Source organism: Haemaphysalis longicornis, unplaced genomic scaffold, assembly GCF_048455015.1.
Source record: "Haemaphysalis longicornis isolate Haplotype H1 unplaced genomic scaffold, Haemaphysalis longicornis Haplotype H1 scaffold_6, whole genome shotgun sequence".
NCBI lineage: Eukaryota > Metazoa > Arthropoda > Arachnida > Ixodida > Ixodidae > Haemaphysalis > Haemaphysalis longicornis.
In genome coordinates this window covers 28,372,825-28,396,908 of record NW_027526407.1, presented here as the reverse complement: position 1 = coordinate 28,396,908, position 24,084 = coordinate 28,372,825, and the positions used below count along the sequence as shown (strand labels likewise).

The 24,084-nt window shown below is 48.9% G+C and overlaps 2 protein-coding genes across 2 annotated transcripts in view; both read left to right on the top strand.

Annotated features, from left to right (window-relative positions):
• Positions 1-24,084, top strand: part of LOC144142389 (uncharacterized) — a 462,336-nt gene that overhangs the window by 329,662 nt on the left and 108,590 nt on the right. The gene's annotated exons all lie outside the window — the stretch shown is intronic.
• Positions 6,087-21,269, top strand: LOC144142381 (uncharacterized). The gene is made up of 3 exons (XM_077673851.1): positions 6,087-6,368; positions 13,307-13,855; positions 21,148-21,269. Exons 1-2 carry the CDS (start codon positions 6,276-6,278, stop codon positions 13,850-13,852), a joined length of 639 nt encoding a protein of 212 aa, XP_077529977.1. The 5' UTR covers positions 6,087-6,275; the 3' UTR covers positions 13,853-13,855; positions 21,148-21,269.

Genomic DNA, 24,084 nt, shown 5'->3' with positions numbered 1-24,084 from the left:
GCTCCTACCACAGCGGAAGAACTCCTCCATGCGCTGAGGGACGTTTGTGTCGACCTTCCGCCACCAATAGGCCAGACCCGACAGTACGAAACTGCTCGGAATGCCCTACCATCGGTCGGCACGCCTAGTGGTGCTCATCAGCCAAAAAACGAATAAAAGAGGGTGATCGGTCCCACCCAAAGACCCCAAGCGAGACTGTATACTTAATTAAATCTGAATCCAGTTTGCTGTATGCACCAATGTATGTCAGCGGGCGACTAGAAAACGTTTTAGTGGACACAGGAGCATCAGTGAGCATCATGAGTACAGGACGTGCCTCGCCAGATGACATATTTCCTGGTAGGGTTGTCCAGGTACATGGCTACGATGGGACTGCTAGGGTGCTTGATAAATGGACGCGCGTCGAAGTCGAGTACCAGGGAAGTAAAGTGCTCGTAGAAGCATTACTAATAGACGACGCGAAGTTTAATTTCATCCTAGCCCGTCCTGACATGAAGAGATTGAAGCTCAACCTTTCTTGGAAGGATGAGGTGCTCGTTGACCATTCCCCTGAGACGATATGCGCGCAGACAAAGCCGTCCTTCAGGCTGGTCACGAATAGCGAGAACGTCTGTTCACAATATCCCGAACTTTTGTGTGTAGGCACTTATCCGCCAGCCGCAGCAGTCATGGAAGTGCCGTTTCAACTGCGCGATGTTACTGCTGTACGAAAAAAACCATATGGCATGTCCTACGAAAAAAAGAAGTGGCTAAAAACTGAACTGCAAAGTCTGCTGGAGTATCGTATTATCCGACCTTCCGTATCAACATTTGCGTCGCCTATCACAACGGTTCTCAAGGACGATGGTACATATAGACTGTGCACAGACTACAGGCTTGTGAATCGCCAGACTGACCTGTTCCCGTACCCAATGCCAAGAATAGACGACATCATCAATGAAACCGGTGGTTGCTCTTGGTTCTCTCGAGTTGATCTGTGCAAAGGGTATTGGCAAGTACCACTTCAGGAGGAATACAAGCACTTCACTGCATTCGTGACTCCTTTTGGTACATATGAGTACAACCGACTCCCCTTCGGATGGAAGAATTCTGGAGCATGGTTCCAGAAAATGATGGACACCATCCTACAAGAGTTCATTGGACAATTTTGTGGAGTGTACGTCGACGACATAATAATCTATTCCAGGAGCAGAGATGAGCACATATCACATCTCTCACAGGTGCTAGACGCCCTTAGTAAAGCTAAACTAAAGATTAATTTCGAGAAGAGTGAGTTTTTTAAAAATTCTGTTGTCTTTCTTGGAAGAGTTTTTGATGGCAAGACTAAAAGCACGAAAGAGGAATCCGTCAAGCGAATTTTACAGCTATGCAAGCCCCATGACGTACATTCTCTACGCGTCTTCCTAGGACTCACCGGCCACTTCAGGGCATTCATCAAGGATTACGCCACTAAGTCGAAATGCCTCACAGCATTGACGCAGAAAGATGTTTCCTTTGAATGGACCAAGGAATGCGACAGCGCATATCGGGAGCTTACAAAGATAATATCGTCGGACCCAGTGTTGACGCTCCCAGACTTCACCAAACCGTTTGAATTGACCACAGATGCATCGCATTACGGAGCCGGGGCGATTTTGTACCAAAGGGATGACAAGGAAGCACCGAAAAGACAGCTCAGGGCCATTGGTTATTATTCTTACACATTTACCAAGGCAGAGATTAATTATTCTACAACCGAAAAAGAGGCCCTGGCGGTAGTGATGGCGCTACGTTACTTCCGAACGTACTTGGAGGGCCGACGCTTCAAGTTATTCACAGACAATCAAGCCTTGACCTATATACTGAATTTGTCCCATCCAAAAGGGCGGCTGGCCAGGTGAGTCAGTGAACTGCAGCAGTTCGCATTTGACATTGCTCACAGACCAGGTGACAAGCTACCGGACGCCGATGCCATGTCACGACTCCACATACCTGCCCCATGTGATGATCACCACGTGAGCGCGCTCTTATGGGATGGCACAGAGACGATGTCGCTGAAAGATGGTCGTTTACAGGTACCGAAGACTAGTGTACCGAAAATCTTGGCTCTTTACCACGATTCACCTCACTCTGGCGGACATTACGGATTTTGGCGCACATACTGGAAAATCAAGCAAAGATTTCATTGGAACACCATGAAGCAAGACATCTCTGAATACGTACGGACCTGTCACCAGTGTCAAATCTGCAAGGCCAAGTTCAAACCCAGAGGTAGTGCAATGATCATCGCAGAACATTCCAAAGAACCATTCGCAACGATCCACCTTGATTTCGCGGAGCTCAGGAAAAAAGGCGAGGGGAGAGGCAGCACGCAAGCGTTCCTACTGGCAATTGATGAGCGCACGCGAATGGTCGCGTGTAAAGCCGGAAAGGAAGATGCAAGGAGCGTCATCTCTCTCTTGAACCGGGATATGTTTAAAGACACCAAAACAATTGTGGCCGACAACGGACCAGCCTTTCGGAGCGAGCAGTTGAAGAATTGGGCTCTCCAGCGCAATGTGAAGCTATGTTTCTCAGCGCCGTACCACCCTGAAGCCAGCGGTTTAGCTGAGAGAGCTATACGTGACATCAAGCAGTTCATTTCCCTCTATCCAGATTTCAAAGGGGGCTGGAAATGTGCTCTAGAAGCTGCTGTTGCACACCACAACCACTCGCACACAGCCGCTTTAGGATGCAGTCCATACTTTGCATATCATGGGAAATCTGAGCGGCTGCATGCCGATAACCTCCTGGGGATTACCGATTCAATAGTGCTCCGTGAACAAGAAAGGTCCCAGAGAGAAAATGAAAGGTACCGGATCGCAATGAAGAAGCATTACGACCGTCTTCACACGGGCAAGGTTCCGAACATTAACGTTGGGGATTACGTCCTTGTCTGGAAAGGCTTGCAGGGTTCCAAGGCTCCTTTTTCAGGGCCCTACATGGTTGTGAAGACTGCTCGCAAACAAGGAATTTTGAAGTACATATGCTACAATGGACCTAATAACATCGTGGAAGCTGTGCAACGTAGTGCCGTATCAACCCAGGAGGGTTGACAACAGAGGGGCGGCCTGTGTAACAGGAAGAGGAAGAGGTCGACGAGGAGCCGGGCAGCAGCCAGAAGAGGAGGAAGAAGAGGAGGTGAAAGGACAGGGACCCGACTGCTGTTTGACTACTCAGTGAACTCGACCCAATAAAGGGAAACATTACAAGGTAATAGCATCCTCTATGTGTTTGTTTCGTTATTTCAGGTGGAGGGGGGATCCCGCGTATTGCGAACTCGTAAAAAAATATTCGGTATAGATGGGTTCGGCTATATCGAATTATTGGATATATCGAACTAACCGCGCCGCATATTACAGTTCGCTATATCCGGGTTCGACTGTAGCTGTCGATGCTGCCCACAATCACGCGCAATCGTTTGCACAGCTACTCTTGTATTTCCTTTGTGATGCTTACTCCCGTGTGGGCATGACTAGTGCCACTAGATAAATAACCTTATCCAGTGAGACTAGGCCTGACGAAGGCTCACAGCATCAATAAAATTAAATAAAATAAAAAATAGAAATTGCATGCCCACACACAGCAACTTCCCTCACCCCAAAACTTTCTAACATTGAACCACAGCAGTGAGGCAATGATAGGACGTTGTGCAGTGCTGACAAGCTCAGCTCTAGCCGTCCAGTGTATGCTGAAGGGAAGAGCCCATCTCGCTGGTAAGCACCATGCTATCCTGAACTGAAGACACCTCCCTCCTGGAGGGCGCCCGAAGATTGCGCTTGTTGTTGCAAAGAGTTTATGCACTCACTCGCGCACTTTGCAGACACGACATCATCTATGGGTGCGCACATGATTTTACATCCACATTTATCGACTGCATTGGCATGAAAAGCTAGACTACTCCTTACCTTTTCGCTTATTGACTTCAATTGGGCAGGGGGAAGCAACTAGCTTTGAGGACAATCATATTGCGTAGTAGCATTTTAGTAAGTTGTGCAGTAAAGTTCTGGCGGGCCGCGCATAGAGTACCTGGTTTTGTAACAGTCTGGAAATTTGGCTATAGTGTTGCGAATCAGCACGAAGTACGCCGTCGTTGCTCTTCGCGGGTGCGAGATACGCCACCTAATTTTGTGCATTGCGGGGAGGTTGTGTGTGTGGCGGTGAAGCCGGCTCATCAAACATGTTTCGACAAGTCGGAGCCTAGCGGTCGGTCGGGCGGGCACTCAGGGGCTGGCGATTCCCGTGGTGGTTCATCAACGTGTGCGGTCGTGCCTGTCTGACACGCATGTTTCTGAAGACGTTTTTTGCGCCGCAGAAATACAGTCAATGCAACTAGAAACAGCCACGAGGCCAGTCCACGTGACGAGACTCCAAGTCGTTGATTTTTCCAGGCAGCTTGTAGCCAAACAGATAACGTAAATCAGCAACAGTCAATCTCTATTTCTGATTACTTTGTCATTAATTTTCATGAGTACGAAATTCTGATTCAAGTATTATGCAGGAAAGAGTACTTTCCACCCGCAGCGGTAGCTCAGTGCGTTCTGCTGCTGAGAGCGAGGACGCGGGTTCGATTTCCGGATGTGCGGCCGCTTTTCTGATGGAGGCGAAAAGCAAAAACGCCCGTGTGTTCAAGATTTCGGCTCCCGTTAGAGATCTCCAGGTGGTCAAAATTAATCCGGAGCCCTCCACTACCGCGCGCCTCATCGCCTGCGTTGCGTCTGCGCGTTAAACCCTACAATCAATCAATCAAATCGGGATGTACCTATATTAGCAATACGGCTGTCGATTAGTGTAATTGTTTCCTCTCGTTTAGGTTTCACTGGCTTCACAATGGCTGCTCTCATTTTGGGCATAACTTGGGTAGTTCCATTAAGGGGAAAGGGTTTCCCCTCCATTGGGGGTTGCCACAACTCTATTCACAGTCTCCTTAATAAAAGCAGAGTCCTTCAATACTTCTCCGGTCATGAAACTCCCGGCCAGGTTTCGTACGGGGAGAAAGGCTACTACGATGGACGCAACCGCAGATCGGAGGACATCGGGGCGCCGCCGCTGCTCTGTAGCCAGACTGGCAGGCAGGAACGCAGAAGCAGCATGCCCGTTCACAGCACATTTTTAAATGCGAATGCATTTCTTAGTCGCGCCATGTCAGGCGCCGTGCGGCGTCCACGCGCCCGCAGGTGTTATCTCTCCGCTCTCACCCCCTCTCCCATAGCAACAGCTGCAAGCGCGCGCACTCCTCCTCTCCCCTAGCAACCGGAGCAGGTGGTGCGGGCGAGTGAGTGGAGAGAGGAGCGCGCTCGGGCGTGTGAGGGCGCTCGCATCGCGGGAGCTCGCCGGAGCTCCCACGTGTGTGGGAGAGTGTAGGCGAGGGTAAGCGCGGTGCTTCGGTGCTTCTCCTCTCGACGCTCGCCCCACTCTCCCGTTCGCTAGGTCGCAAGTATATATAAACGGAATGTCTGCCGGCAACGGTACCTCGAGCAAGAAGTGTAATACAATCCAGTTCGAGCATTACACCTCTCGCTGGAGGTGACGTCACTGTAGTGACTTCAACGTCATCTTCAACCGGAGGAGAAGAAGAAGCGGAAGACAAGGCTGCGAAGCGAAGAGCGCGTGATGCCGAACGCAAGCGCTTGAAGCGAGCTGCCGACGCCGAACTCCGTGCTCGGGAAGCCGCTGCGAAACGCCAACGCCGAGCCGAAGACCCCGAAATACGTGTTCGACATGCTGCCGAGCAACGTCAACGGCGAGCCCAGAACGCCGAAAATGGTTACGCTACAAATCACCGTCTCCTCATTAATTATAAATTCCGTGCACTCTCGCGCAAAAGAAATGCATTCGCATTTCCTCACAATTCCCTTCGGGGAGGTGGGGGGAATTTTTTTTCGCCACTCACGAAATGATAAGTCCATTTGAGCGGCCCACGACAAGTAAAGCGAAAGCGAACTGCTGATAAGGCAGCAAGCGTCTGTTTTATCTTACTCCGTGGTCCGTTCCCTGCCAAACGCGCTCTGACACCGCCCCCGGCTGCCCCCCGATCAACACCAGCGCCGCGGCGCGGCCTCCCTGGGCAGCGCACGAAGTTCTCCCATAGCGTGATGGCGAAGTTTCCTCACCAGAAAGGCATTGAAGGACTCTGGTTATAATTTCCTCCTCTCCTATTTTTCCAGTCAGACCGTATATACGAGACCACCCAAACGCGCGTGGCGACAGAACGGGTGAGCGCGTCTGGTCCCAGTTCGAACGTGCGTTTGCCGGCCATGTCTCACGAGAGTCGTCGTGACCGAACCCTGTGGTGCGGCAGTCTGCACGAAAGGGTAACGAGAGACCTGCTCTACGAGCTCTTCCTGCAGGTACGTAGCACACATCATTTTCCGGCTGGAAAGTCTGGCTCGGCATTGACCTCCCGCGGCAACTCGGCGTGTGCCGGGAATGAAACTCTTGGCGCACCGTGAACTGGCACCCACGGGCTGCTAGGTGTTCCTTTTTTTCGGCGAGAGGTTGTGCGTTCGGATGCGCGCTTGTGCCAAAGGCGTTTCGGGGGGGTCCTAGCAATCTTCGACGTCGTGCGTGCTGCTACCGGTCGACCCATGTGCCCACTCGCGCGTCGCACTAACGCGTTTCCCCTGGCATTGGGAAACGCCGCCTTAACGATCGAGCGATTTGTGCGTCCGAATGCGCGGCTCCACTGTGCAGGCGACCGGCGTAGCTTGTAATCGAGGCAGACGCAACAAAAATTCTCACTCGTCTGTTTCGAGAATCGGCCAACCACACACCCTTGTTAGCCCTTTATTCAGGCTTACGCGCTGGTAGGGACGCCAGGTCCATCGTCACGGACGTTTGCCTTACGTGGGCTTGTGATACGTTAGATCGCACCAGCGGCCGTTAACCTTCACAAAACAGCCGCAGAAGTATCAGCGAGACGCCGAGAAAGAGCGACCGAGGTTGTCTGTAAACGCTGTTGTCAACGTGCAGAGAGGGCGAGCCTCATTTCACACCCCATCGCTATGACACTTCCTCGCGCTCCTGTAAAGTGATCGTAAAAGTCGTGACGTCAAGACCGGACGTCACGTGTCGTCCGGTCTTGACGTCACGATTTTTTCTTTTACTTTCTTGTTTTACCCGAAACAAATCCTGCTGTGCGCGTTTCCTCAAGGTTGGCGTCGGCGTTTGTTTGACGCCCCATTTTCTTCCTCTAAACGTCGGCGCTATCCGCGTGTTACGTTGTCAAGGCCGGTTATTTAAACCAAGTGCAGCGTCGATCTGCAAGCGCTCGACTTCGCGTTGTGTGCTGTGCTGGGAGCTCACGGGTGTCGCCGGCGTGCAGAGCCTTCGTCGGCGAAACGGCGACAACGACGACACCGATCCATCTCGTGAAGAATCGAGGACGAAGTTTGCCACCACTAGTTCTGCACTACCTATCCAACAAGTCACGTTGCCATCAGCAATGACATGCAACAACGTGCCAGAGGTCACCACACGAACAAACGCCGCGCTGTGATGTGGCGAATACAGTGTGGTTCGATTGTGTGCATCGGAGGGTAGAGCTCGACGTACCTACCACATTGGGCTTTTGCGATAAATGCGCAAATGAGATGTGGAGGAGTTTGGGGGGGGGGGGGGGTGTTGTGTCATCTTCATGTCGGCGCACTCGGCGGTGAAGTGCGATGCTTGCATCGGCAGCGATTGTTGCAGGCAGCCGCTGCAAGCAACGCGTGGTTACGCTGGTCAGTTACGATCGCTTTGGCGTTCGGTTAGCGCCCGAGGTTGTTTCGCTCAACAGAGCTGCTACCGGCGTAACATGCTACGCGTTGTGGGGACGAAAGATGGCAGCGGCGGTGGTGAAAGAAAGGGTACGGAGACCACGGTGACAGCAGCACGCTTGTTTTCTTTATCCCTCACCCATGCACTTATTCTATCCGAGCGTGGAGGCTAGACTTCTGCCAATTTACTAGGACGTCGTAACTTAGCTTTAGGAACGACAAAAAGTAGGTTCTGTAGCTAATAACAGCTTCGAATTTCAGATTTACAAAAAGCCAGCAATTATACTGGACTTTTATAAAAGGCCACTACAAGTGCCCTTTTAGGGATGCTATACATCAGGCATGTTATCTGAAAAACCTACGCTTAAACCCTTTCGCACTTACCCCCGCCTTTTAATAGATATCCTCCGGTGGGCATTGAAGTGTCTACCAAATGTGCATTCTGCTGTTTGTTCTCTTGAATTTTATTTCAAGCTACACAAAAACCGCTTTTGGCCTGAATGTCCAACGAGTCGAAAGCACGTTATAACGAAAGGTCTAATCGAGCCTGAATGTCAAACGAGACAAAAGATCCACCGAGTCTGAAGGTCCAGTCAAGCCTGAATGTCCAACGAGATGAAAGTCCACCGAGTCTGCAGGTCCAATCGAGCCTGAATGTCCAACGAGATGAAAGTCCACTGAGTCTGCAGGTCCATTTGAGCCTAAATGTACGACGAGATGAAAGGTCCACTGAGACGAAGGGTCCAACAATACTAAAGCCCCACTGTTTTAGCAAGACACGCATTTGTTGTGTAGATTAAGCCGATAGCGGTAGGTTCAAGTGTGTTGTGCCAAACGTTACGGTACGTTGATAAAATGAGCGTTGCGACAGTGCAGGTAGTCGTGTACAGGCCCCACTTTTGCGTCAATATAAGGTGTTGCACATGAACCTGCCGTACCGGATGGCTTTCGTCAACCTCCTCAAAATAGTTCCACCACGAAACAAACAAGAAAGTGTGATTGGGATTATGGAAACCTATAAGACTGATCTGTTTGTTCGCGGCACAGGGTACCAATGATTAATGGCGTGTGAAGACTGGCCCGGAAATCACAAAATTTCGCCAATTACTCTTAAGCTAGAAAAGCGAACTTCTGCTCAATTGTTTCTTTTAGCAACGTATGGGCTATCTTGCTATCTTCTCAAGTTAGGTGGAGCACTCTTTAATGGTTGACTAGAATTAACATGCACACAAAATCATCTGACCCGCAATGAGAATAAATAATTGCATTCGAGCAGCATCTCTTGGCGCTGTCTCTTGTTCACCCCTTTGTTTGAAGTATAGTTGTCCATCCCTGGAGAGTATGGGAACTGACCAACCGGGTGGCAGATTAACCGTTCGTCCGCTCACATTTAGTCCCTAAAGGGTGTACTGATTGGGGAAAAGTCAAGTAGGTATACCCAGAAGACCAACTTTTAGTCCTTTTTGCCTAAGCACGCATGCGGTCTTTTTAGGCTGACTATGCAGAAATAACGTTTTCAGGAGGTTGAAAATTTGAGCGCAATTGGCCTTTGCGCCTACCTGGACTCACCGTCCTACGGGACGGAACAGGCTCCCATGCAGTACTGCAACTTCAACGCACCATGACTCAGCTAACCAAATTCATCCACCACTCCAAGCACAAACAGGCAGGAGTGAAGGAACCAGAGATCATAGAACTTAACCTTTTATCATAAGGCACTTTATGTACGGCACATCCTACCTGTCTCTCAAGCCAGCCGAACGGCGAACATTCTGTACTTGTGACATGACGCCATATTATCAATCACTGCAGGTGAACAGGATGTCTTTTCGTATGCTGCGAATGATCTCATGGCGCCTTGTCAGAAGCAGAGACACTTACGCACAGAATAATAATAGAACTCAAACGACAACAAAGCAACAAACGTGAACAAATAATTGTAAGCCTTATTTCGGAAAGTGGGGTAACCTGGCACTATCTGAAACCAGATGACTGCTATCGACAACAATGAACCGCAGGAGTACAGTATTATGATTTGTACTATCTGCTATGTAATTATTTGTGGCCATCCTAAGCTATCGACAAAAGAGGTTTTCTGATCGTCTGCTACCTCATTCGTCTCCTTCCTACCGTGAATTGTCATCGCTCGTTTCATTTTGCATATCCCAGATGGCACCACCGATCCAAGATCAGCTTGCCAGTTCATAATGGCCGCCATTTTGCCATAGTCTAAAATCGATGTTATGTATTTGCAGAACAAACAGGTATGTACTGTTGTTGTTTGTTCCCAGTGCCAAACAATATAGACCACAAAATGTGAACTCCGTGGAAAGTTTGAGCGCGAATGGAGCAGCGATACGCTTAGGGAATTTTTTTAAAGTGTTCCATTTATCGATGTAACACATTTCCTGGTGCTGAGTCTATGCTGGTTAAGGCACCGCCAAATTTTTAGTGTCGCGGACAGATGAGGAAAAGGAATCGATGAAAAGAAGACGGTTTTTGAAAAGTGAATACTAGGATCATTCCAAGGCTTGAAGTTAGTATTTGGGCTGGCTCTTTTGACAGCGTGAAGCACAGTAACGTCGTTTTTATTGTAAGGGCGCGAAATTTAGACGAACTATTAGAAGGGAAGATATTCAAGTTGGATGTTTTATCTCAATAACTGATTAATATGTGAAATCCTGGATGAAAAATATGACACATCAAACTGACGCCTTGATGAGACTGAACTGAGAATATACAACGCTCATCCACATTGACCGCTTCTTACGGCAGCGAGCAGTTGACGGACACTCACGCGCGTACGCGGTGAGTGTCAGGCGACTGTCGTAGCACCCTCCTTTTTTTTTTTGGATGGACGAACACGTGACTGTTTGCTTGTTTGCTTAGCGCTCGCATGCCTGCCATGCGCATGAAGGCCGGGAACATTATTTTTTTCGCTGATTCTAGTGCACACCAAAAAAAACGAGAAAAACCTATACAGTTTGCCCGAATGATAAAACAGGTCCGAATGAAAAAACTGGAGTCCTATTTCGGCACCCTCAGCAACGTACTCGCGACCACGCTTACTTTCGTCGATAGCGTTGCAGGCACACTCAAATTTTATGACGTAAATCAGAGGTGCCAGGTGTACATTTCACTTCAAATTATCGTGTAGAGTTATTGCATGTGAAAATGCAGAAGATCCCACAACTATATTGCGGTAGAGGGCATTCAAGGTAACTTTAAGTGCTTCAAACATTAATTTAATAGTAAGAGCCTTAATGTCCAACGAGACGAAAGATCCACAGACACGCTAGGTCCAATCGAGTCTGAATGTCCAACGAGTCTGAATGTCCACCGAAACGGTATATCCACTATTGGACCTTTCGTCTCGTTGGACCTTTAGATGCTGAATCCACTAAAACAAAGTTAACGTAATGACTTGCATAGTTTCACAGTGTTAGTAAGAGTATTCCGAGTTCGCAACCAATTTTACAAATTAATTGTGAAACCGCCACACTTCTACTGCACAACAGTTAGTCACAACAGTTACCAAAGCCTGAAAGGAACTTTACATTTTTTGTGTGTGTCAGCAGCAGCTGAGAAAGCCTTGCTATGAACAAACTTTGTACCAAACATTATGCTTGCATTATGGCGCGTGCAGTTGGGATGTTTCGTTGCCGCTGCTGTACATCACATCTTTACATTAATCAGGCATAGTGAGAATGACAGCAAGCATTCCCACCATTTTTTTTTGCGATAGTATGCCCGTTGGCATAAATACTGTCACGGGTATGTAAAACAAAACATATAAAATATAAAATCAGCAAATGTGCAAAAAGGCTATTAACTGCGAAAGTAAAATTAGAATTCAATGAGTACAATTGAAACACAAGAAAAAATAAAGAATATTTTCATACAATAAGTGCAATAAAAGCATTATCTTGCAGGTAGGTAGTTTATTGTTGAAGCAATATCTTGCAGGTAGGTAGTTTATTGTTTATGTGACCGACTTATTGTTTGTACCTGTAATTCTGCCTTAACAGTGTGAAGCATTCATTATGGCTATCTAAGGTGTAGCTTATAAGCCACTTAACTGCTCTCAGCAATGCTACAGATCTCTGAGACAGGATAGTTGAGCAGACACCAATTTATTTGAGAGCAGGCCTCTCTGTGTACAAACTTTCAAATTCAAATAACATACTGAAAGAAAACTAATATATATACTGGTAAACAATCCAATGTGGAGTAATAATATAGAAATCAAAGAACACAAGGCCACTCGCACTTTGTTGTACAGATACCTGGACACTGCACCACCCGCCGCGGTGGCTCAGTGGCTAAGGCGTTGCGCTGCTGAGCACAAGGTCGCGGGTTCGATTCCCGGCCGCGGCGGCCGCTTTTCTGATGGAGGCGAAAAGCAAAAACGCCCGTGTGTACAAGATTTCGGCGCACGTTAAAGATCCCCAGGTGGTCAAAATTAATCCGGAGCCCTCCACTACGGCGCGCCTCATCGCCTGCGTTGCGTCGGCGCGTTACATCAATCAATCAATCAAATCAATCAATGGACACTGCACCTCTGTTCAACTAAAACTCACGGGCATTGCACAAAGCCCCCACAAAAATTGTTACAGGCGTTAACGTTTGCGCGCCGCAATTGCAAACGGATAGCGAATCGTTACGCGACGGTTAACGTGGCCACTAACGCTATGGGCGCGCTAAAGTGGTGTTTTCCGCTGTGCTAAGACTCTACTGTCTGTATAGTGACGACTGCCTCATCCTCGACTCATGGACCTTTTCTCGTTTTCCGGAAGGTAACCACGAACAACGGCTGCGATCAGAGACGTCAGTGACCGCTTTCCACTCGCACTTTTGACATAGTGGGCCTTGAGACCCTGTTTTGGGCTTCAATGTTGTTATTTGTCATCAGAACAACGTCAAATTCAAGCCTGTGAAACATTACCCACAGCTCCTTCACAATTAGCCACTCCGTTTCAAAGTAGCTACGAAATTTCTCGTTGTTCCAGTACTCTGAGCTAGAAGCAAGAAGAGGTAAGGTAAGGTTAACTACCACATGTGGGCGTCAGCTTCCCGGCGCGCAAGGCCAGCCGCGCACTCGGAACGATCGACCGCCACGCACGAACGCGACGCCCGAAACCACGAAACGACGGAAACAAGAGGAAAATAGCTCTCTCTCACTCTCGCTCGCTGTAGACGTTTGGTTACCTGACAGAAACGTTTGCAGATCGACGCTGCACTTGTTTTAAATAAACGGTCTTGACAACGTAACACGCGAATAGCACCGACAAACGCCGACGCCAACGTAGAGAAAACGCGCACGGCACGATTTGTTTTGGGTAAAACAAGAAAGTGACGAAACGATCTTTGTCACGTGACGTCCGGTCTTGACGTCACGGCCTTTATGATCGCGTGGCAGGAGCGCGAGGGGGTGTCATAGCGATCGGGTGTGAAATGAGGCTCACCCGTGCAGAGAGACAGCGGCTGTTTGTCACCAGTGTCCCTCTTTGCTCTCCCCAATTTATCAGGCGGGGCCGCTGGAGGACGTCACCGTATTCAACGCCAACGACACGACCCGGAAGTTCGCCTTCGTCACCTTCAAACACCAGGTGTCCGTGGGCTACGCCCTGGCCCTCATGGAAGGCGTTACCCTGTACGGCCGGGAAATAAAATTGCAGCGAAGGCGGGGCGCTGTCGTCGACGACACGTACCCGGAATTGATGAGGCGGCACTACGCCCGCGTGGCGTCCTTGAAGAGAGCGGCCAGCCTGCCTTGCTGCCTCAACGAAGCGGTTCCTTATGGACATGCGGCGCCTTCGTATGGACATCCCCTCGAGTTTTACTACGGATACGAACAGGTGACCAACAGCGTCGACAGTTACGGCCACCACAGCAGGCGGCGAACAGCGTCAAGTTGCGACTGGAGGGATGTCAGAGAACGCCACCAGCGTCGTGACATGGAAGAGAGACCTGCATCGCACAGCAGGCAACGCAACGAGACGGACGAACGGGCATCGCGCAGAGGGCACAAGAAGCACCACCACAGATCCCGCCAGCAGAAGAGGCACCACTGACGCGTGAGTCGACTTCATGTTGGTGGTATGCATGCGAAAAGTTGCCCTTATCACACGATGTGACGTTTGCCAGGCTGCAGGGGAAAATCTGTCCATACGGGTGTACGTCATGTAGGTCTTCCACTGTAGCACTTTACGCAACACTATGTGTTTGCAGGAGTAGGAGGAAACTCTTCAATGAATTGGCAAGGTTAGCCAGACCAGCCGCCTGACTTGCTACGCCAGATGGAGGTGAATGTGACGTGAGAAATGCACTTACACATGCAAATGAACACTAAAGCAGAAACATGCAAATTCACTCGCAAAATGAGGCAAAACACTGATATAATCAAGAACTTACAATGTTCTGTCGAGTCGAGTGTGGCAAAGAAAAATTAGCACTGCTTTCCCAGCACTCCTTGCGATTCCTACAGCTGACCACGAGCCAAAAGGTTTTTGTGAGAAGATGAGATCCACCCAGATCTCTGTGCGTGGCCCCCTTTTGAACTAAAAAGAAACACTGTAATGGCTTCTCCGATCCTGCCTCTAATGTGCTTGTGTAGCAGCTGAGGCGATGAGGCATCGAAGGCTGTCCAGCAGCTACACATTTCTGTAATAATCTTGCATGTACCACCACTACTAGGCAGGTCCTTGAGGGGGCGGGAGAGTGGTAGGTTTAAGTGCGGAACACTTTAGGGCATACAGTTTCTGCAGAGGGTGCGGATTGGAAAAAAGTTTAAAGAAGGTTCCCTATCGTACGCATCTATAGAACATTTAGGTATCGACCAAGCTGCGGATATAATTACTGCACACCTAATTGATGCTGCACAATCCTCCATTCCCGGAACTACGAGTGCAAGGCAGCTTGGAAAGAGCAAAACAAAGCGTGGGCAGCCCTTAGAAGGTACCCAACAACTGAAAATCTGGCTGCTTTTAAACGTGCAAAAGCGAAGGGTAAGCAGATTACACATGCCGCCAAAACTGACAGTTGGAAGACATTTCTTACATCAACTAACTCGTACTTTGAAGGTGTTTCCAGTTCCCCACACTACACCACAAATATTTACAACACAAAAAGATGATTGAACGGCAGCCACCACGAAAGAGGAAAGCAGAACGGAAGGGCTACAACAGCCCATTCACTAAGCACGAATTAGCTGTTGCGCTTGCTACCTCTGATAAAAGTTCCCCAGGGGCTGACAAAATTACATACGAAATGGTGTAACATGCCCATGAAGATACACAGGAAACAATACTCTTCTCATTCAACAAAATATGGCAAGTTGGACGTCTTCCTAAATCCTGGAAAGAGGCAATTGTTGTCCCGATATAAAAGAAGGAAAGGACTCTTTAGCGCGCAGCTACAGGCGAATTTCATTAACGAGCTGTTTGTGTAAGCCTTTAGAAAAGATGATAAACAGGCGCTTACTTTTTTGAGAATATAATGGAATTTTAGATAGTTGTCAGTCTGGCTTCCGGTCAGGTAGGTCCACAACTAACAGTGTTTTAGCGTTGGAAGCTTACATAAGAGATGATTTTGTACATAGACAGCACTGTCTCTATCTTTTTTGATCTAGAGAAAGCCTATGATACCGCATGGGGTTGTGACATCTTACTTGACCTTGCAGCGTTTGATATCTGCGGCAATATGTTCAATATCCTGGAGGATTACCTTACTCATAGAACGTTTCAAGTGCGGCTTGGCACAGTTCTATCAAGGGTGTTCACCCAAGAAAATGGTGTGCCGCAGGGAGGAGCCATGAAGAGAAAATGCAAGTTGGTTTTATTCGAAAGATTTTGTGTTTTATAGTGCCCCCAGCGCTTGTCTGGATACAAACGGTGCTTTATTCACTGAGAAATTAAACAATTTAGGTTAAAATTTTGATTTTCCCGCTCAATCGTGCGTTTTCGTGGTCCCAAATGACATCAGAGGAACCGACCGCTCTGCAGCCTAGAATACCTTCATTCACGCATCCGCCATACAGGGTAGACACGTATACGCTGGCGCCGCCATTTTCGGTTGCTCGCTCGCCGCCGAAGCAAGTCATTGTGTCAAAACCGCGCTAAAATTATCGCCGCAACGCGGTTTCCTGAAGAAGTTTGAATCATATTGTCTGTTTCGCGTTGCTAGGTCTCGTGAGAAACGAAAAGAATAACGCGTTGAGCCCGTTGGCCCAATCCACCTCTTTCACAACCCCAATGCGCATGCGCAATCCCCTAGCGGCCAAGTCCCTAAGCAGTCCAGTAGGGGCAGCAGACGACATTCCCCACAGCTCCCGCACAAGCGGGAAGGGGTCGTGGTTGTATTTACATCGTTTGATTTTTTGTGTGTGCTCGTTGTACGCGGAACAATGCCCACAACTTGTGCTGCGTTCCGCTCTAACTCGGAGTGCCGAGAAGGGAACGGTGTCGGCTTCTATCGCTTCCCGTCGGCCGCACGCGATCGGCTACGACGGCTTGCTTCGCTCGCGTCGGCTCGGGTGATTGATCGCTGCTATCTGTGCAACTGCGAATGACAATCCGCAACACAACTTTTCACTACACTATCATCCCTTTTCTCGCATGTGGAACTCCAAGTTATAACTGCCGTTTGAGCGATCGGTCATCTGCGTAGCCTGTTTCGATGCTTCCGCGCAGGTATCGCCATCTCTCGGCCGCTCGGCGCACCGCGCGCCGCGGCGACCGGTCAGCGTAGGCTTGCAACGCGGCAGATATATCTGATCGCCGCTTTTAAAATAAGCCCTGACAACAATCCCTAGCACAATTTTTCACCACACTAACACCTACTTTCTCGCATGTGGAACTTTTTAGCGATCAGATTGATTCAGAAGAGCAGCGACAAGCGCGGTTGCTACCGTGGTCTGCGCAGTCGGCGCCGGTTCGAGCCGCTGAGTGTGCCGAGCTGGTAGGCGCGGCCGGCGTGTGCGCGGACTGTTTCCGAAGGCAGAAAACGCTTCACGATTGCTTGATTTATCCATTTCTTGCGAACAAACGCGCAGAATCTACAAATTCAGCTCAGCGATCATCGTAGTTAACCACGGAGCAAAAACAGTGGGCGGAGCGACGCCGACGACGCATTTCATGCGCGCATCGGGCCGTCTCAAATTCACGCGTATGACTACTCGTGGTGACAGTCATAACGATCAGTCGCATGCAAATAGCGTGTACCAATCGTACATGTGTGCAGCGCTTAAAGGCATTTTGTGAACTGCCGGCCTTTGTTGAGCTGGCGATCGCACTTCATGCCAGACGACTCCAAGCAGTGCTCGTCTGCTACTCGGACGGCACACGGATCTGTCCGAGATTTCTCTGCCAGCCCTCATTCAGTGATAAGAAGCCGCCTGGTATTATGTGATGACCAGGGGCTGTCATCTTAAGGCGTTATAACACCAACACAGTAGAAAAACTTCGGCTGCTCCTCGCCGTAATGCGGGATTGCGTGCATACAACGAGACCGCAGCCGAAGGAAACGCCGACAAACCCTACAGCTTCAACTTCCGCTGGGCACGCTAGGTGGCAGCACACCGCAATGAAAGAGGCGGATTGCGGCGGCACGGGACCGTTCAAAGGTTATCTCCACCCTGTACAGCGGTGTTGGTTTGTTCCCGCGTTTCTTTACGTTCCGTAACCTAGATGGCGCCACCATACCGTGGCAAGCGTTTGGTTAGTTTTTGCCCGCATTTAAACCTGGCTTGTTTTTGTTCTGGGAGAAAATATTCGTTCCCTGAAACAGTGCTCGCTCGACAAATGGGGTCACGTAAGACACCGTTGCTTGCGTCAATCGGCCAGTGTCGTCTGAGACAACCCCAAGCCCCGTAGTGCTGTGCAGCTAAACCAAGCATGCTGTGCGCAGTACGAACAGCAGAACGCATCAGTACTTCTATGTTTACATGTGCTTTCGTAACTTCCACTGTTTGTCCCATCATTCTTATTTCTTTGTAAAGAATGTGCCCTAAATTTAAGCGCAAATCGCTCGTTCGTCTAGTTTGTAAGCTCTACCTAATTTGCGTCTGCTTCTGCCAGCCTCCGCCAATCGCAGAGCTTAGCTCATGTGACATCATAGGTTCTGTTGCGGAAAATGAGCTGGTGGGTCGCATGGTCATTTCCTTTTTTCCTAATTATTTAGCTTATTTGAGCGAAGTTTGCGTTATAAGTGGTGTCGTTATGGTTCTAACGAGGCAATCTTTCGAATGAACCAAACTTGCGCTTTCTCTTCATGGCTCCTTTAAAAATGTTTTACCCCGCTCACTTTTTTATTCTGTCTATGTGGACGACGTGCAGATAAGTTTCAAGTCTTTCAATAGGTCCATTTACGAGAGGCAGATCCAATTGAGAGTGAATAGTCTCTCGAGGTGGGCGGATAGAAACGGTTTTAAATTCAATCGAGACAAAACCACCTGCGTCCTCTTTTCAAAGCTACGAGGCATGCGACCTGATACATTTGTCACCCTAGACGGCAAACAAATATCAGTGAAAAAGGAGCAGAAGTTCTTGGGCATTCTGCTGGATGAGAAGTTAAGCTTCATACCCCACATCAAAAGACTAAGAATAAAATGCATTAAAGCACTTAACATTCTAAAGGTTCTCTCACGCCAATCATATGGAACTGACAGGGCTTGCTTATTGAAAATTTTCAATAGCCTTGTCAGATCGAGGCTTGACTATGACAGTGTTATTTATCAATCAGCCTCAAAGTCTGCTCTCAAACTCCTTGACCCGGTGCACCACTTGGGCCTTCGATTGGTGACTGGTGCTTTCCGAAGAAGCCGGAAAGGCAGTATGTAGAATCAGATATGTGGTCACTAGAAAATAAGCGTGCCTACACAGCCTTACTATACGCAGTCAAAACAACTTCAATTCAAAAATACCCTTAAGGCATCTTAATACATGATACATCCACTCAGGTCTGTTCCTAAAACGACCCTCGCTTGCGCATCCGTATGTAACGTCCGTAAACACTTTGGCATCCGACATGAAAATTTCATTTAAAGACACTTACAAAACCACCTTTACTGATGTCCTTGCACTATGGAAACGGTTGCCGGTTGCATGTGACATGTCATTTGCTAACATAGACAAGAACAAATCTCCCTGTGCCTTAATACACCAACACTTTTTAAGCCTACAACACAAATACCAATGCACAGAATTTTATACAGGCGCATCTAAAACCAGCTCTGCTGGCGCTGTCTGCGGACCCCATTACTCTGCCTCTAAGACGCTCAATCCTAGCACCAGCACATTCACAGGTGAAGCCCATGGTATTTTAATGGCTGTAGAACACATATTACAGCACCGAATACACCGCTCAGTCATATATACAGATTCCTTGAGTGAAGTGACAGCCCTGCATTCTGCAAAGCCTCACAAAAATGCCGTGCTTAACTTTGTTTAACATCATCATGTCAGCCTACGCTGTGGGCCTGGAAATTACAATCTGCTGGGTACCTGGACATTGCGGAATAGTTGGAAATGAGGCTGCTGACAGGGAAGCAGCTACTGCAGTTCTCCGGGATCATGTGGACATTACATCTGTACCGTACTTGGACCTCAAACCAGTCATCAAAAGAAAACTCCGTAAAATCTGGAAGAATCGCTGGGACAAGCAAACAGAAAACAAGCTCCATTCAATCAAACCAACAGTAGGCAGACATACTCGAGGAAAGCTACACAGATCCGTTGAGGTCGCACGTTGTCGACTAAGGATTGGGCACACATATATGGCACACACGGACTTCTTTTAACTGGTGCACCACGTCCAAATTGTGCTATATGCGGAGAGGCTCTTTCAGTACACCATGTACTGATTGAATGTAGAGAACTTGAACCAGAAATACTTAGACACTTCGCAGATTTATACACAAAACACATACCACAACACCTGGAACACTTTCTATCAGGCGAAGCTATTGTCCAGCTCAAAAATGTGTTAGTTTACCTTTCGGATGCTGATTTTTTTAAAGAAATCTCCTACTGTGTGTAACCTCAGCCTGCCCTAAATGAGGAGGACAGTGCTGAAGACTTCTAATGTGATGCTCAGGGGCCTCGCCTTTTTTTGCCTTGGCAAAACTATCTCCCCGAGGCACCCTGTTTTTGAAGGCCTCACTCACTCATGCTTTCTGAACTGTTTTATATCCACTTTTCATCCCTAACCATTGGCCGTATACAGAAATTTTAGACAAGCACCTCTAACTGAAACACCAGCACTCCTCTTGGCTGTATTTGGCCTAGTAGCCCTTGCGCCATTAAACCACATCATCATCGTCTACTCATTGAGTTAGCAATACCTGTGACCAGCAAAAAAAGAACTTCGGAACAAACACCTTTTTTACACGGCTGGCTTCTTGGCTTCTAAGAATAGAGATTTCATGTCACTTGTTAAAAAATTAAAATTACAATTGTTTGGCGAGACTTTCAGATGTATCAGTAAGGAGGCATTCAACTTCAGAGTGGTCACGAACGGTTGTACTGTAGAGCACATTCTGGAGCTGCGTAGAGCTGTATTGATACTGAGCAACTCCATGTGCAAAGACTAGAGGGTACACTCTCGTACGTGTTTAAACAGACTGTTTTCACTGCTGTCCCATGATATTGACAGTACTTCCTTCTGCTATAATGTGCCTTTGCCTTTTTCTTTGGTGCCCTTTGAGCACTGCAGGCTAAAATGTCTTTGTTGTATTGGACCCCTGAGCAAACAATGCGAATCGAGACCAACCATGTCGATGTCTTGGTTCTGTAAGGTATGACAGTGGGAGTTTTCTGTAGGCATATATTAATTCTTCTGTCATCTCATCATCCAGAGGAGTTCAGTCTGTGAATGCAAAGCAAGCTATGACTTTATAAAGGCCAACTCCAGCGAATGTATAGCACAAATGCAGCACAATAAATAAGACACAAAGGAAAAAGGCAAACAGGGTGAGCGTATTGTGTCTTTTCTATTGTGCTGCCCAGGTAGCCACCTTCATTCCAGTGAATGTCACCTCAGTATTTAGGGTTTGTATAAGCCAGTACTGCCAGGCCGGCCGTGATACAACCGGTAGCTCTGGGAGAATGCCACATTAATTAGTTATGGTTGAAGCAGGCAGTGATGCTGCCGAAAGCAACGTGTACAGGTGGACTCATTGGCTGGTCAGGCTGCCAAAAAACCACTCAAGCTGCACATATTTGGCCCTGTCTCTCGCTTGTTCCTCTTGGCTACAATCAGCCAGTGCAGCGTCGTCTACCACTTGTGACATTCGCTGGCTGTGGGGCCACTTTTACCCAGATTGTGGCCGCTGTTTTCTCATTTTTTTCTTGTGGCTTTGTGCATATTGCAGGTGTCAGGGAGCGAAGGCTTGGTAATCCGGAGTCTGGAGAAAAGAGCATATTGGCAAGAAGCCGTGTTGTCTGTAATTTAATAAAAACTTTATTGTTGGGCTGGTTCACTCATTCCTAAAAAATGAAAGTAGTGTACTAAGACCAATGGAGAGGATGGAATCTACTCTAGCTAGTTTAAATTCGACGCTGCATCAACAAATGGGTGTGGGCAGCTCATATTCTTAAGCAGCAACCCGCTGGTTGCGTTATGAGGGCCAACATTATCGCCAATAATTCCGCTTGAAAAATCGGCGTGTAATCTGGGAGCCTGATTGAGAAGGAGCAATCGAGAGACCGATATGTTCCTCTCCTGGCCTTCTCATCACTTTACGAGGCATCTGTGGCAATGACGACACGAGTATGTAGAGTGGAGAAATGATCTTCAAGTAAAGTGATGAGTAATCGGTGCGGCAATAATATCACATTAGGAGGAAAAAAATTCCCCGCATTTCCCCGAGGGGAAGAATGTGAAAGTGCGAATGCACGAGTTGAATTTGCGCGGTTCGGTAATGTTCGCGAAAGAGAGATCACACACACACACACAACTACAAAGAAAGAAAGATGCATTTATTCACAGACACCTATTTGTGTTGTCGTTGTACTTGATTGCTAGAGCGGATCTCAGCTTTGAAATTTTGTGTCTGTACTACTTTAAGCGGGTGCATTAGCCCTTCTCACGCCCGATTCCTGGCCAATCCCCCACGTGGGTATGTGCCATGTCAGCGGCCAGGCAGCGCGTGCCCATCTCCCCCCGTTGCTAGGGAAGACGAGGAGCGCGCGCACCCGCAGCTGTTGCTATGCGGACTACGGCGGTGGACGATTCAGGCTCGCTTAAGACGTGCATTCGCACTTAAAATGTTGTCGAGACTTATTTCAACAGGAGGCAAGTTTGCAGGATTTGCATGGTAGCCATCTCTTTCATCGTTGTCTTCCGACAGTACAGACGCGTATGGCAAATTCTCTTGTAACGCGCCCTCGCGTCTTTAGACCTCGTCGAGTCGTCGTAGGTGTGGAGGACGTCGTCATCCCCTTCGGTCGTTACACGGCGACGAAGGCGGGAGCTCCTCATATGGCGTAAGCCCACGCGCAAGCCTGGACGCCGCTGGGCGGTCGCCACGAGGCACGCGCTCACGTGCGCTCGTAGGTGGAAAGGAGGAATAACACTTATTTTCTAAGGGAAAGGGGAGGGGAAAAGCCGAGTGGGTGGCGGCCTCTGTCCAGGCCGCCTTCAGGCCCCCCAGCAGCCCTCGCCCGGGAGATCAGGTACTCCTGATCCTCGAGCTGGAAGCTGGTCAGCCTGTACTCCCACTGCTCCAATGTTGGTGATGGAATTGGGTTGGGATGTTTGACGCACTCCCATACGAGGTGATAGGTGGTGTTTGGTGTATTTCATGTTGTGCAGTTGTAGGGAAACACAGTTGGTGAAATATGATGCAAAATTGCCATGTTATAGCAAGTCTGTGTTTCGAATCGGCGCCAGATTCGAGAGTCTTGTGTAATGAGTAATGAGTGAGGAGGAGGGTAAAGGAGGTGCTCCCGGCGATAATGATATAAGATGTCCGTGTATGTCTTTGGGACTGGGTGCCTGGCCGAGGCGATTGGAGGAGTGTCGTCGGCCTCCCTTGGGAATGCCCAGTGTAAAATGTCGCGGCGGGCAGCGGCGTGAGCCGCCTCATTCCCGGAGAGGGAGGCATGACCAGGCGTCCAAACAATGTGAATGGTCGGGAGAGTTTTGGCGTGGTTTACAAGTGTGAGCGCATGCGGAGATATTCGCCCTGATAGGTAATGCCGGCACGCCTGTTGCGAGTCCGTGATGACTGTAATAATTTGCTTTTTGCTGTAGGTGGCTGCTAGGGCGATGGCTGTCTCTTTTGCGACATCGGTGTCGGGTGTTCGGACTGTTGCAGCTGAGATTGATGTCCCTTCGGAACCCACAACCACTGCAACGTGGGCCTGGCGGTCCGGAGATTTTTTTTTTTCCTACGTGGACGGATTTTTGTCGGCCTAAACAGTTCTGCTGTTAAAAAACGGCGACTATACTAATTGCAAGCGACAGCAGCGATTCCCTCTCAGCGCTGATTCTGCTCTGCCAGGCTTTCTGCACCTCGCCTCTGACCCTGATCCCTTGTCCAGCTTTGATGCTGCGTGCGATATCCGCTGCAGCCTGTTCGACGTGATGCTGCTAGTGCCATTTTGTACCTTTAAAAACTTGCCTATAGCTTTCATGCCAACACTGTTTCGCAGGGTCGGTGGGTGGGGTCCTCTTTCTAAAACGAAGCGTAGTTAAAGCTGCAGACATGCGGAGTTTTGAACAACGCGCTGTTCGTTATTGGGTTCCTTTGCGGTCTCAGCTAGTCTCCCGAAGGATTAGGGATGTAGGAAGGGTATGTCTCGTGCCACGCGTGGGGTACGAGACGTGCCCCCATCGCGGCAGCAACTGCCGCATAGAAGCGACGTCAAGCTAAACTAATCACGTGACTTCCTGTGACGTCACAAAATAAACGTCATATTTACGTCATTTGATTATGTCGCTTTTTTGTGCTAACGATGACGGCAGTAGGGTGTTCACGTCTTGTGTCCCGGTGTTCTACGCCCGTGGTTCGAACGGCAAGCCTGACGCGTCGTTGCGTGCTCGGCTGCCTGCGGCGCTTTTAAATGCGAATGAATTTATTAGTCGGGGGTTGTCTTGCGTCCATCGAGCGGCGTGCGCCTGCATTCCTCCAGCGCGAGCGCACGTGAGTGCGCGCCTCGTAGTTCTGCCTTCGTCGTCGTCGTCGTCGTAAATGCGAATGCATTTCTTAGTCGGGGGTTGTCGTGCTCCGTCGGCGTGTGCCCGCAGGTGTTATCTCTCCGCGCTCAATGCCGAACGCATGAGCTTGAAGCGAGCTGTACTAGTT